General features: G+C 40.6%; 1 protein-coding gene across 2 annotated transcripts in view; it reads right to left on the reverse strand.

Moving 5' to 3' along the window:
• ctdsp2 (CTD small phosphatase 2) overlaps window positions 1-12972 on the reverse strand; it is a 35283-nt gene extending 22311 nt beyond the window's left edge. Inside the window, exons 1-2 of one of the 2 annotated variants that reach the window (XM_012956751.3) lie at window positions 12678-12972; window positions 12282-12569 (exon numbers count right to left, since the gene is read on the reverse strand). In XM_012956751.3, coding sequence (XP_012812205.1) covers window positions 12282-12345 — 64 coding nt within the window. In that variant the 5' untranslated portion in view covers window positions 12346-12569; window positions 12678-12972. 2 annotated transcript variants of the gene reach the window in all.
• Window positions 12973-14746: the final 1774 nt, after the last annotated feature.

Genomic DNA, 14746 nt, shown 5'->3' on the forward strand with positions numbered 1-14746 from the left:
TGTATGGCATGTCAGCGAGCCGACCGATATCGCAGGAAGCTGCTGAAATCGGTCGGCTCGCCGATCGGCCAAGTTAGAAAATTTTGATCGGGCGCCATAGAAGGCGCCTGACCAAAATTCTCCCTTCAGAGCTGAATCGGCAGAAGGAGGTAGAAATCCTATTGTTTCTACCTCCTTACCTGCCGATTCAGCCCTGAATGGTGTGTGGCGGATCTGACGATGTTTCGTGCGACCGACGGTCGTACGAAACATCGTGAGATCGCCACGTGTATGGCCAGCTTAATCCTCTTGCAGTCTAGCTAGATGGGAAAAAACAACTCCACTGTAGTGAGGGCTGGTTTTAATAGTGTCTGGAGGTTTTGCAGTGATGCCGTGTTCCAATTTATAATGCATATATCTGCTTTGCCATCAATAATTAAGATTATGGTTACTTTTTATGGAAGATGCTGAACGCTGCACCATTTCTGTTCTATGCGCAAACAAAAACAGGAAGAAAAAAGAAGAAGGAATTCACTGCTATGCAAGTAGCAAACATCTGTGCGGTTACAGAAAAACACAAGAACTGGGGATGTAATCTACACAGTCACTAATGTATGGCTGCTTCTTACTATCATGAACCCACAGTGATACACAGACTTACATACATTATAATGGTATTATTTAAAGTAATTGACAGTAATGTGTCTGTAAGTTTAAACAGTGCCCCAGCCTATTGAAGCATCCCAGCCTAGGGAGGACTCCTACCATTCTTAAGTTGTCTGAGACGGTAGAGTTGGTTCTGTCTCTATCGTTGGTCTGGGGACAACATGATGCATCTATAGGCTTCAGTTCTGTTAATGTTAATTCTATTCTATAGAAGTATAGATCTGCCCCCAGGCTTACACTGGCCCATAAAGTAGGCACTGCAGGACTAGGGTGGCTTAGGGACAGTTAATGCTGCTTCATTAGTAGTATGGGCAATGAAAGACTGGGTGAATTCTAGCATTCTGCCTCTAAACGTTTTCTGGAGACATTATTCTAGAAATTACCCTCTATTTAAAGTCAATAGAAACCACTGTCAAGTGCCCTGGATCCTGCCATGTAAATGCCGCATATCACTTGAAAAGCTACATATCTGCCAGTAGTCTTACCAAACACTAAAATGATAGGAACACGGCAGTATTGGTTTAATGTTTAGATGTTAAATATGGCGCTACATGTAATCAGTTACATGTAATTAAAAGGAAAATATACTCTGGAAAAAAGTAGTGCTTATATATTGTGCAGTTTTCCTTTAACATAGAATACATCATAGAATAATGACTGAGCAAATCATAATTTCACTGCTTAATATAATGTATTTATCTTTGTGGGAGCTGCTATACAGCTAACATGTATTTTCCAACAGCAGCACCCACGTTGAGGATGGTGTCACATTATTTATAAATAAAGGACATTGTTGTATTCACGATAAGACCTGACCTAATGCTACACTGCTTGTTTACAGAACAATAAATGAAGATAATCGCGATTAAAATGTGCCTGTTATGTAACAAGCCTCTGGATCATGTTCATTTTTCTGTTCTTAAAAACAGGAAGCTGCTCTGATAACAAAGAAACTGACTTGAATGCAAATTGGTCATCAGTGCTGGAGGATACAGATTGCACACAGTTAGCTAATTGGAATACAGTGAAGATTTATCACACAACTGAAAACACATATCCAGCCAAATACAGGTATGGGATCCATTATCCAGAAAACCGTTATCCAGAAAGATCCGAATTACAGAAAGCCTGTCTCCCATAAACTCCATTTTCATCAAATAATTCGAATTTTTAAAAATGATTTCCTTTTTTACGGAAAGACCCCTTATCCAGAATACCCTTGGTGCCGAGCATTCTGGATAACGGGTCCTATACCTGTCCCTCTATCCCCATAATTCATTATACAGGTATAGGACCCATTATCCAGAATGCTCGGGACCAAGGGTATTACAGATAAGGGGCCTTCCCATAATTTGGATTCCCATATCTTAAGTTTACAAACAAATCAATAAAACATTAATTAAACCCAATAGGATTATTTTGCACCCAATAAGGATTAAGTATATCTTAGTTGGGATCAAATACAAGGTTCTGTTTGATTTTCTTTTTCTCTGTAATAATACATTTTAAAAATCTGCATTATTTTATTAAAATGGAGTTTATGGGAGACAGAATTTCTGGATAACGGGGTTCCGGATAACAGATCACATACCTGTACCCCCAAATGCATTTAATTCAAACAGCCCATATCTAACATTATTAAGCAGGCTCCTCATTGGCTCCACATATCCAGCACCCAACCTAAAATGGTGAATAAACTGTATTTTATCATCAACCAGTATTATTCAACCCCTCTTGAGGACTGCACCTCGGTAAGATGTAGATGTTAACAATAGAATATGCTTCCTGCAGGCTTTGGTTGAAGACATTAACAAGAAGTGGTGCACCTAGAAGGTACTGGGCTCCACAGCAAAATTATTTTAGGAACCCCCTAAATATTTTAAGTAAGATATTTTTCAGAATCATATGGAGGCTGGTAATCCCCAGTGGGCCCATATTCCTTCTCCAGCAATATAGGATCTGTCTCTTTTTATAGTTATATGTCGCTGGTTCCAAGTATTTTCCCTCCAAGACTTACCTCAAGAACTGCCATAGCTACAAATCTGTACATTACATAATGATATTTTAATTATACACTATATCTTGTTTATAGTTTGATTGTCCCTGGTGAGCTCAACTGAGCATTTGGTATACACAGCCAAACCCAATTTTCCCACTGAAATGAATGCTGTGCCCTGTATCCATTATATGCACCATTATAATCTGCGCTCTCAGTGTAACATAAACCTAGACAATTAAACTGCTTATAAGTGGTATAATGGGCACCAACTGCACCATGTCATAATACATTTTATGTAAATGGGCATGTAAAAATGCAGTCTTACAGCTGGTGTTTAGTGACATAATAATGTCAGTCCCTACCCTGGACAGCCCGGGAGGCAGGCTGGCACACTGCACTGGTAGGAAACTAACTGGGCAGGGAACCATTGCAGGAAACTGTTTAAAAAGGAGTTTTCCTTCACAAGACTCATTCACAATAGGAATAAAAAAAAAAAAATGTGATCAAATAAAGGTCTCTTAAACATAAAAGTACCTTATAGCGATGCAATCTGCTGTAAAAATAAACGTGTGCCCCTATTCACACCGTAATTTAAAGAGGTATGTGGTTTATGGGCTGTGATGCTAAATCTGTAAATGTCATTATCTTTTATGACTTGTCTTTCTGTTCTGACCCTCTCCCATTCATCTTCCAGTCTGCCATTCTGACAACTCGCCTGTTTGTCCATAACCCCATAAATCAGAGAGCAATTCAATTGACAAATTTGTAAGAGGCCTAAAAATGTTAAACAAGCTAAAAAATAAAAAGCAATAGGAAGTTCTCAGTTTACTGCTGCCTGTATTATTTTGAAAGTTAATGCTGCCTGTATTATTTTGACCCCTGTGCTTAATGTTGAGGTCGGAGAATACGAGATCCTATGATTTGTATTGGTTGTGTGTCTCATATGTTACTGGAAGGTACTGGGATCAGATCCTAACTACAGATTGATTTAGACTTTAAAAAAATATAATTGCTCTACTAGGCTGCAATTGTTATATTTCATTACTTATCTTCTTTATTCAGGCCTCTCATATTCATATTCCAATTTATCATTTAAACCACTGTTTGGTTGCTAGGGTAATTTGGACCCTAGCAACCAGAAAGCTGCTGAACAATAAGCATAATAAAAAATGAAGACCAAACACAAATCACCTCAGAATATCACTCTCTATCTCAGTGATCCCCAACCAGTGGCTCAGGAGCTACACGTTGCCCACCAACCTCTTGGCTGTTGCTCCTAGTGGTCTCAAAGCAGGTGCTTAGTTTTGAATTCCTGGGTTGGGACAAGTTTTGATTGCATAAAAACCAGGTGTATTGCAAAACAGAACCTCCTGTAGACTGCCAGTCTAACAAATAGCCAATCACAGTCCTTATTTGGCACCCCCAAATCTAAATGTGGCTCACAGGTAAAAAAAAAAAAATTGGGGATTTGGGAACCCCCTCTCTACATAATACTAAAATCTGAATTAAAAGGTGAACAACCCTTTTATGTTGCTCAACAGTGGTTTTCTGATCTGCATTTTATAGAGCCAGGAAATGTTCCACATTACAATTTCACATGTGTATGTGAAACATCAAGAATACTGGGAAGGAACAAAGTTTCCCTCCTAAAATTTCAATTTTTAATAAATTACTGTGCAAAGTTATCCCAAGAGCAATATTTACCTCTAGAAAAAATTCCTAATTCCTTTTTCCTGCCATTATTATTGTTTTTATTCCCACCTAGAATAATGGGAGTAAAAGGCGGATTGGTTGTTGAGTAACCACACTCAGCTACTTTATAAGCCCTGAAGTGTCCCCCACAGCTGTCATAACTTCTGCCTCCAAAGCAGTGAGCTAGTGCTGTGTAGCACAGTGGCCTCATTCATTCCACGGCTCAGTGCCGCCACCCTCTATTCATAAGGGGACAACACATATTCCTTCATTCAGAGAATGGGCGCAGTTCTGAGCTAGGCAGTGAGCAAAGCGGATCGGCCAAAGAGCAGCCCATTCACTGCTGCTGTGAGACACTGTTTGCTTATACAGAATTCAAGCACTCACTACCCTTCCCTTTTAAACAGAAAGCACACCTGGCTGAATCCTCAGCTGAACAACAGACATGTGCTTACCTATAATGCACTGATAGCCTTACCAATTTAAAAGAAGAACTAAACAATTAGTCTAGACATGCTACACCCAAGGCCAACGTATCCACTGAGCAGTAAAGATCTGCTCCTCTGCAGATAACCCCAGCAGCTCCTCACCTATCAATTTAAATTTACCTAAGATTAGAATGTGAACAGAGCACGTGCATTGCTGGTAGCACGCAAAATATGATCTAACAAGGAACAATAAAGTATTAATCATTATTACTACAGAACTGCTAAACCTCTGGAGCAGTACAGTATTTGCAGCTGCATATTTTTTTAGGCTTTAGTTCCCATTTTATTGGCAAAAGATGGCAGTAAGAAGTGTTTATAATGTTCGGCCGTATGGACCAATTTTTAAAAGTAACTATAAGGCCTTTTTAAACAAAAAGAAAAACTTCAGCAACAATTGGCACTATCATAACCTCCACAAAAAGCAGTGTGGAATTCCTGCTGTCCCTCCAGGTAAGCACACCAATTGCACTGGTCTTGCGGGTTTATTTGAAAGAATCCATTTTCATGTAATTTCTAAAATATGCAGATAAATAAATGTCTGCACCAATTAAATATACCCTGACTGAGCTCAGTCAGGGTATATTTAACTTACTGTAAGGCACTTCTTTATGATCCTACTTAATACCGTTACAAAAGATTATCTTTTTCTGCAGATAAAATATTTATACTGGCTCAGTATTACTGGGGGTAATGGTGAAGCCTTCCAACCCAGCCATCTGGTCACTACCATATGGGTACAAGGCCTCTGCATGAACCATGGGTCACTTCTGGCTGCTGCTTTTTATCATAATGATATTGCACTCATTTAACACTGATATGCAGCCATTTCTCTATAGGGAGCTCTTGAGGCTGTTATGATACAGTCACATTTGAGGCCAGGGAAGTAAAAGCCAAGGTCATTATAGAAATAAATGGCTGCTACAAATCACTCTGAAGGAACTCTTTGCAACAACGGCATTAGGTTTTAAAATTATTTACAGGACGCTAGCATCGTGTGAGAGCACCATCATATTCTCACGTTTTAGCTGACAAAATAGAAGACACAATACAAAATAAATGAATGGCAGGTACTGTTGCTCTGGCACAGATATAACATAACATATGACATAAGCTTTTTTTTAACTTTTTTTTTTCCTTTCTGAAAAAGTAAATAATGCAGGGGCCCTTAAAACTACTACATAGTGCAGAAAAAAGTGCCACATTGCTTTTAAGCTATTAGATGCACAGGTTGCAGGAATTTTGATTGCCAGGGTGCTGTACCCTTTCACCGCACATGTGATTTGTGTCATACACTGATTCCTCCAAAAAAACAGGTATGGTTGGTACAATGGCCCTTTAATTCATATTGTTTTGCTTGCCATGTCCTGCAAGTGCTTTCCATACTAGACATAATAAAACCAGAGGCTAGTCAACTGGCAAAAACTGGCAAGGAGAGCTTAGACTGGCCCTGTGGTGGTATCAAATATCTAAAATAAAATTAATAATTGGATGACGACAGACTGGGGGAGAAAAACTTGGAAAAATGCAAAGGCCAAGCAGGCGTCCTCTCTAGGTGATATTATGGAAAGAGAGAAGTGCTGTAGCCTAGGTGTGTGCTACCAAATAGCCAATCACAACTTTTTTCATGCTTGTGTGGCTCACAACACCAAAAGTGTTTGCTTATGTGCAAAAAAGGTTGGGTGTGTCGCCTTAGGTATTAAAGGAAACGTAACACTAAAAATTTTTAACTAAAAATCTATTCTACCCTCCCCTAATAATTGCCCTATCCTGAAAACCATTTGTTATTTTGAATACTTTAGAAGAAAATACCTGTTAAACTCGGCTTCCTGTCATTTGAACAAAGGCGATACGGCGATGCCGGGGAAAGTATCAGGAGATGCATCAACTATGCGGCGATTGATTGATCGAGCCTAGCCTGACTCCTTCCTATACAGAAGTCAGGCTAGGCTCGATCAATCGATCGCCGCATAGTTGATGCATCTCCTGATACTTTCCCCAGCATCGCCGTATCGCCTTTGTTCAAATGACAGGAAGCCAAGTTTTTTTACAGGTATTTTCTACTAAAGCATTCAAAATAACAAATGATTTTCAGGATAGGGCAATTATTGGGGGAGGGTAGAATAGATTTTTTTAGTTAAAAATTTTTAGTGTTACTTTTCCTTTAAGGCAACACACAAGCCCATATGGTTGTCAATAGTTCATGAATATAGTAACAACAGTGAATGCAAGACAGTGTAACCTGTAGCTTCACTAAAACAATAATATTTTACAATCCTACAATCCCTTAAATTAGTGGTGAGTAGAGTTTCTCAGATACACCACATGCTCTATATTTTCTACATTGTAAGAGCCTGTGTAGCTTATCTGCTAATTATGTGGATCTTAACCGAGATTTGAAGCCTAAAAAAAAAAAAAAATCTAACAAGAAATGTTCTCTACACCGTTACATTTTCGGTACCATCCCAGAGTTTCACCAGCTCTTGAACCGTAATGATCCAGGCCTTCAAAGTTGTCCATGGCAGCTCTCCATCTTGGATTTTATTAGGCCATCTTTTGAGATAGGCACCTTCGGAAGCACAAATCTTCGCTGTAAAAGAGATGTGGTGGCCTAGGACTGGGAGAAGCCCAAAACACAAGGGGCCTATGTATTATGCTGTGTAAAAAACAGTAACAAAATTCCCCACACATCACCAGGCTTCGCAGCGGTGTAATTTTTTTTTTTACGTGGTTTTTCTTCCGCTATTAGTACATAAAATAATGGAGTAAAATTTGATGTTTTTTTTTAGTAAATTTTGTTTTACACAGCATAATAAATAGGTTCCAAGGTGTAGCATGTCTAGCCTGATTCTTTGCTAAGCTAAGGTTCTCCTTTAATGGGTCGGTTCACCTTTATGAAAAGTATACAAATGGTAACCAGCAAATACTGTGTTTTTTGTTTTTGTTTTTTAAATTGCCTGTTTTTGCAGTTTTTCTGAAGTTTAATTAGCTTTGTTTTTCCTGTAACAAGTTTCTCAGTAGCAGCTCAGTAAGCCAGCTGCTGACTTTTTAAAAGGCTGCATGTATTATGTGGTACATAGGTGAGCAGCTGCTGATCCTACTGAGCATACTGCCCTGGCATTACTGAAGTCTGTCATAGAGCAACCAGTACATTAGCTGCTGCAATTTCTCTGGTGCCACCTGAAAAAATGTATTGACAATGCATCAAATTGTGACATTTTAGAAGGGGCGGTGACCTGGTTTGAAGAACTGTTATACAAGGGATGAAACTGAATATCTAAACCTTTGAAAAAGTAATTATTTGTGACATACAAACTGAGAGTGATCGTTTTACAAAATTTACACACAGCTAACCACAAGTATATTAAATGTAATGAGGCTGAGAATCCGCTATGAAGGCAATACTGAAACCTCTCTAAATATAGTGGTGTAGTAGGAGGGACCTGGTGTGACATGGGGCTGTGACTAGAATCAAAGTACCGTATATACTCGAGTATAAGCCAACCGGCCCATCCGTCGCGCGTGCCTGGGGGGGGGGGTGTATAAGACCGGTTGGATAAGTAATCTGGGTTCAGCTCCATCAGGTTTTGCAAAAAGAAAATTATAACATTTACATGGATGGCCGGTTGGACAAGTAATCCAGCGCTGCCCTTACTACTCTGCCCTTATTACTCGGACACAAGCTAGTGTGCAGGTGTGTTAAAAGAAATGGATGCCATTATTTTTATTGTTGTCCCTTCGCTTGAGAGGGGGCTGTAAATTCTGAACAGACACAGCTTAATTCATTCTATGATCATACACCATTGATGTGTATATAAAGGCATAGAGAAATAATCACATTGGATTTTGCTCAATTGTGAAGCATTAACCTCCTCCAACATGGATGCAAGTTCAAAAATATATACAATTACAACAAGGAAAACTTTAGGCAAACTATTCTCATCCCCATCCACTGGACGATCTTTACCTAGAGTTTCTGACAAGCAGCAGTTGAGAACACTGCTCTGATTGGTGGGGGATTCAGCGCTTAGAAAGGTTAGAGCTCATTGCCTTCTCATTTTCATGTAAAATTACTATAATACATAGAATTGCTCTTAATATGCAGCTTCCAACATTATATATGTATGCAGAATTCATAGGGGGTCACGCTGAGTGTCCTTTTATTAAATATTTGATTATTGAAACTTAGCAGAAGCTGCTGCATTTTTCCCACCCTAGGCTTATACTCGAGTCAATAAGTTTTTCCAGTTTTCTTAGGTAAAATTAGGAACCTCTTCTTATATTCAGATCGGCTTATACTCGAGTATATACAGTATATAAGTGGAGTGACAAGTTGGACTGACACCATCATTGGGACCTGCTATCCCAAATCCACAGTCCCAGTCCCCCACTGCTACTATAGGCACCATCTCTCCCTACTATACCTGCTATCCGAGAGGCTATTATCCCCCTATTACTACAGACACCATCCCTCCCTGCTATATGTGCTATCCAATATCCAGTGCCAATAGCATAGGGTTAGGGAGGAAAAAAAACAAAAGGGTTGTTTACCTTTAAATTAAATTTTAGTGTTATGCAAACAGTGATATTCCGAGACTGCCTGTAATTGGTCTTCATTTTTTATGGTTTTTCAGTTAAACTTTTTGTTTAGCAGCTCTTCAGTATGGTAGTTCAATAACTATCTGGCTATTGGCGTCTTATTTTCCCTAGAAACCAGGCAGTGGTTTGAATACAAGACTGGAATTAGTATTGTAGAGGGACTAAATAGGTAATAAGAAATGAATAATAAACAGTAAAATGCTAGCTTCATAGAGCACCAGTTTTTTCTGCAGGGGTAAGTGCCCCCATTTGAAAGCTGGAAAGAGGAAGAAGAAAAAAGCAAATAACTCAAAAACTAAATAATGGAGACCAACTGAACAATTGCTAGGAATAGGCCATTCTATAACATACTAAAAGTAAAAGGTGAACCACTCCTTTAATCTGAACTTCTGCTGAGAGCTGGACAGATCATAGAAGGCAGGCAGCACTGGCTTCTAAGCTTTTGGAATATTTTAATTATGTTTATGTACAAGTAACTCCACTCCGACTCTTAGTCTGGCTCCTAGCCTTTTCAGAAATACACCCAGCCCTGCTCCATTCATTCTAATACAGTGAAAGGCCCATTTCCTTAGATCTGATTAGATAAAACAGACCTAGGCAAAAGGGAAATAGTTACTAATAATGCCTATGATCTATACAATATGGCTAAACCAGACTACAAAGTACTTGTGCACACCCCGGAAAACATGCATCCTTCAATTAAACCGAGAAACATTTCTGCAGCGCTGTGGCACAGGACCAGGCTGGGTATAGAAACAAACATCACGCAACAAACATGGATCAGAATGGAGCCTATTTTCTGCAGACCTCAATAAACCAATAAAGAATCGGAGCTATTGGCATGTTTGTTTTTGTCAGTCACAGACAGATTTTCACCAATAGGAACACAGAGATGACAATGTTGTGAACAAACAACACACACACAGCCTTGGCTCTATAGTCCACACAGGCAGGCACACACCATACCTTCTCTCTATGACTGCTGAACCTGGTACACTTCAGCTCTTTAACTGATCACAAACACTCTTGTGTAATACTAGGGAATACAACGTAAGTGCTGTTTGCTTTGTGTTAAACTGTAACGAAGAACAGACACATGGCAACCTGGCTGCTTTCTGTGGCTACCAAACAAGTGTGCAAAGAGTGACTGACAGCCAACAGGTTGGTTAACTCGCTCACCCTGTCAACCAGTGTGTAATATTTACAGTACAGAAAAAGCTTATGACACACAGGCAAGTGCACAGAGTACCGTAAACACGCTACACTCCGGTGATCACAGGGCAGAGATCTGTTTAAATACTACACAGCGCATTCCATGGTAGCTAGTACTGTTTAAGGGGATCCGAGTGTTTCAGTTCAACAACAGGTGCAGAAGCCAACTGCCCTTGAACGCAGGGATGTTGATATAAGCTTCTGTTTGCTATTTTCATTTATCCAATGACTTCCAGTCTTCCTACTAAACAGCGCTTGGCTCTTTTTATATAACATTAAACACCCCATGCTGCCCCCTAAGCAGAAAAGCAAAATAAACAAGCAAATACATGACATCGGCAATCTAGAAATCTGCTTTGCAAGCAAGAGAGTTGACAAAAAAAATAACCCTGACTACCAACAGGCGGAAACCAGATAAAACGCCCTAAATTCATCTCTGCAAGTTTCCTTATTCCATCCTGCGAGGGCTGCAATGTGCCGAACATTCTGAGGTTCGTTTAATACAAATCACAAACAAAAGAATCCCATTCCAGTCAAGCAGCCCACCCTGTCCATTCTCACATCCACTGACTTATTTGATTCATACTTGTTTTTTCCCTCAAAGAATTTTTTTATTTTAAGTTTTCCAAACAGTGACACACTAAACATTCTTGTAAACAACCAAGCACGCTCCCTCCACCCCAATAAACATCCCTAGCACATGGGACCAGTATATATATATTTTTTTTTTATTTGTATTAAAGTGTCATATTTATAGGGAGAACTGCACAATAACAGAAACATGGCAAGGATTAGTAACATGAAAAAAGCACATTTGTAAAAGCATTATTTGAAATGTTTGCTGAACACACCCCTGCAGAATAACTGGAGTCAAGCTATCAGTCTCTTCTGGAATGACCAGGAGAGAGTGAACTAAAGCTCTGCTGCCTTTCAATAACTATTATAGCAATAATCATCAACAACATTGTGTACACTAGGCACAATTCACTAAAATACAGATAAGAATGCCCCCCCCCCCCCCTTCCAGATGTGTGCCCACAAACACAGTGTGCTGGAGAGCAAAGGTGGGGGTTGGCTTGCTCAAGTAAACAAAATAAGCTCTATGCTCTAATGATGCAGTTAGTTACTTAGTCTAAGTTGTAAGACTACAACTCCCAACAACCCCTGACAGCCTATAAAATCAGCAGGTTAATTTTGTTTTTTTTTATTTATGTATTTATTTTATTAATAGCAAAGAAAGGTTACAGAATAGGGTCACATTTGACTACCAATATCCAGCCTATAGGACAGATACCCATTCTCCTGTGGCAGAACAGTAAAAGCTTTAGGCATAGAATAACATGAAGTCACAGACCAACATGAGAGGTGGGTGTTTTCTATGGTAGGCAGTATGGCTGGGGGTATGTATGGTGCTGATTTGGACTCTGACAGTGAGTGGGGTGCAAAGTTAAGTTGCCAGGCGATCCTGTTGAAAGCAGATAGTGTACAATCCACTTACTATGTGCCTATGAAGTTCAGCACGTTTGCATAGAAACCAGTACAGCCTGCAGCTAAGCGATCACTGCTCAAGCATGTATCTTTTAATGGGGTCCCGTTTTAAATCTAGCAAATCCCCCCCAATAAATAGCAATCCGGAGGGCTCTCCTTACCTGGCTTTGAATGCACAAGCGCCTCTTCTCTCTGCACTTGGGCGATGATAGAGCTGCTTTCCATCTAACACTTGCACACAAGCAGTGGGGATCGGGGCTTTTTCCAGATCGTTTCTTCCACTCTCCACCCAGCCTGAAAATCCTAGAAGGACTTGTTTCCCTACCCAGCAATCCCGATATTAATATATTGTAAGTGTGCAACCCGATCCTGGAGAGGAGAATGTATATTCCTGTATAGCCAAGTCCCGAGCCCAAATCTCAGAATTGGTTCAACATGGAGAATCCAGACTAAAGACAAGCAAAACAACAGAGGAAATAGGACAGCGTCCGTTTCAAGGTCCCCCCAATACTATAGATAAACAACCTCCCCGGTTCAGCCTCCCTCCAGCTCCGCACCTCGTTACCGCTGCACCTCGGGGCCCCGCTTTGGCTTGCGATTAAAAGCCGTGATCTTCAGAGGCGGGAAAATAAAAGATTTGGGGGAAATTAAGCTTTGTTTTCCTAGAGCAGGCTAGTGAGAAGGGGCAGCCTTGAAACCGCGCTCTCCTCTGATTGGCTGGCGGGGCTGTGGGCAGTATAAAAACGGAGCTATTTACTATGCAGTGTTTACCTAAGTACATTCCAGTGCACAAGTCCTGGGCAGCGAAAGGGTTGGGTGCATCTCCACCGATGCAGCTACGGGCACCAGAACCATCTGACAGGACCGCACTCTCCCTCCCACCATAACAAATAACACGTTTGGGGAAAATACAAGTAACCCATTCGTTGCTGCTGTCCCTCCTCCCCTCCCGATCCGCCTGTGTTTTCGTTTCTTCTATTCGTAGAATTTTAATTGAGCCTGAATAAATGGTTAATGTGTAACTGCACACGACACCTGCCCTTATGCAAGAGACGAGCGGGAGAACGACAACATTTACGGCCATAGGTGGGCAGGGAGGTAACGTTGTATGGAGATGGAAAGCGATACGTATACGCTTGTGAGGGGGTCAACCAATGTCCCCTCTAGCAATTACTCAGATATTTGTGTGGGGCCGAGGGGGGGTAAAGGGAAGTAAATATTGAGTAAAATAAAAGCAATAGCACATTTATTCAAACTGAATGTCACCTGATCCTACAGGGCCCCAATAATGCACCCCCTGTTAGGGAATAACAGGATATTTGAAGTCAAGGAGGAGGTATGTGATCATTTATACAGGGAATAGCACATCTAATATCTTAATAATGTAAAGGAAATGACAGTTTCTAGTCACAATGAAGCATCCTGGGTTCAATGTAGAGAATATGCTGGAAAAGGAAAACCATGATATTGTTATAACTTAGATCCTGATTATTTAAACCAGTGGCTCTCAACCTTCATAATGGCGCAACCCTTTAATACAGTTCCTCATGTTGTGGTGACCCCCAACCACTGAGGATCGGTGTCTCGGTTACTAAAGGTGGCCATACACGAGCAGATCCGCTCGCTTGGCGATGTCGCCAAGCGAGCGGATCTTCCCCCGATATCCCCACCTACAGGTGGGCGTGGGTGGGAGCATATAGGTAAAAAAAAATAATCCGATCGTTTGGCCCTGGGGCCAAACGATCGGATTATGTGGGCGGCAATGGGGCAGTCAGATCGGGGACCGCATCAACGAGCCGATGCGGTCCCCGATCCGACCGGATTTTCTAACCTGGCCGATCGAGATCGGGCCAATTTCAGCGGCCAGGCCGCCCTGCTCTCCCCATACACGGTCCAAGGGACCGCTATCGGCAGCTATAGTTGGCCCGTGTATGGGGACCTTAAGACCGATGGTCTTAGGTGACCCCTGTAAAAGGGTTGTTTGGCCCCCAAACGGGTCCCGACCCACAGGTTGAGAACTGCTGATTTTAACTGATATGGTTATTACTATTTTCCACTGCTATGTTTTACTATAATTTGACACCTACTTTTTACACTGATGGTTTGTGGCAAACCTATGCTTCAATAACCACTGAGAAAAAATATATTTCACAGCATATTCATGCTTGTATATTATGAATATGAATATTATGAAATATGCCTATACTGGGTGCAACAGGGAGGACCTTCTATGAAAACTGCTGAACTTATCTTTTTGATTACTTTAAAGCAGTAACAAAGGGCAGGAGATCCATCAGTAACCTTCCTGGTGCCTCAGTATTTGACAGGGTTCTTTACACACAAACTGATTTTTTGCAGAATAAAAGAAAATGTAATTCTAAACAACTTTCCAATCTACTGCACCAGAGGAAGGCCCCCCGAGGTCTGAAACATGTAGTGCTATGCATCCCTAAACCAATAAACAATACAGAACGCATTTGGCTCTTCAGTGGATTGTTTTTATTTTTACAGCTTTCCAAGCTACATTCATTAAAAATGTTAATTTGTTTTAAAGTTATTTGTAAATGTATTTGCAACTGAAAGCAGTATTTGTTCTATTGTTTTCTGGGGCTGACTCTCATTTCTC

This window comes from Xenopus tropicalis, chromosome 2 (assembly GCF_000004195.4).
Source record: "Xenopus tropicalis strain Nigerian chromosome 2, UCB_Xtro_10.0, whole genome shotgun sequence".
In the NCBI taxonomy this organism is placed as follows: Eukaryota; Metazoa; Chordata; class Amphibia; order Anura; family Pipidae; genus Xenopus; species Xenopus tropicalis.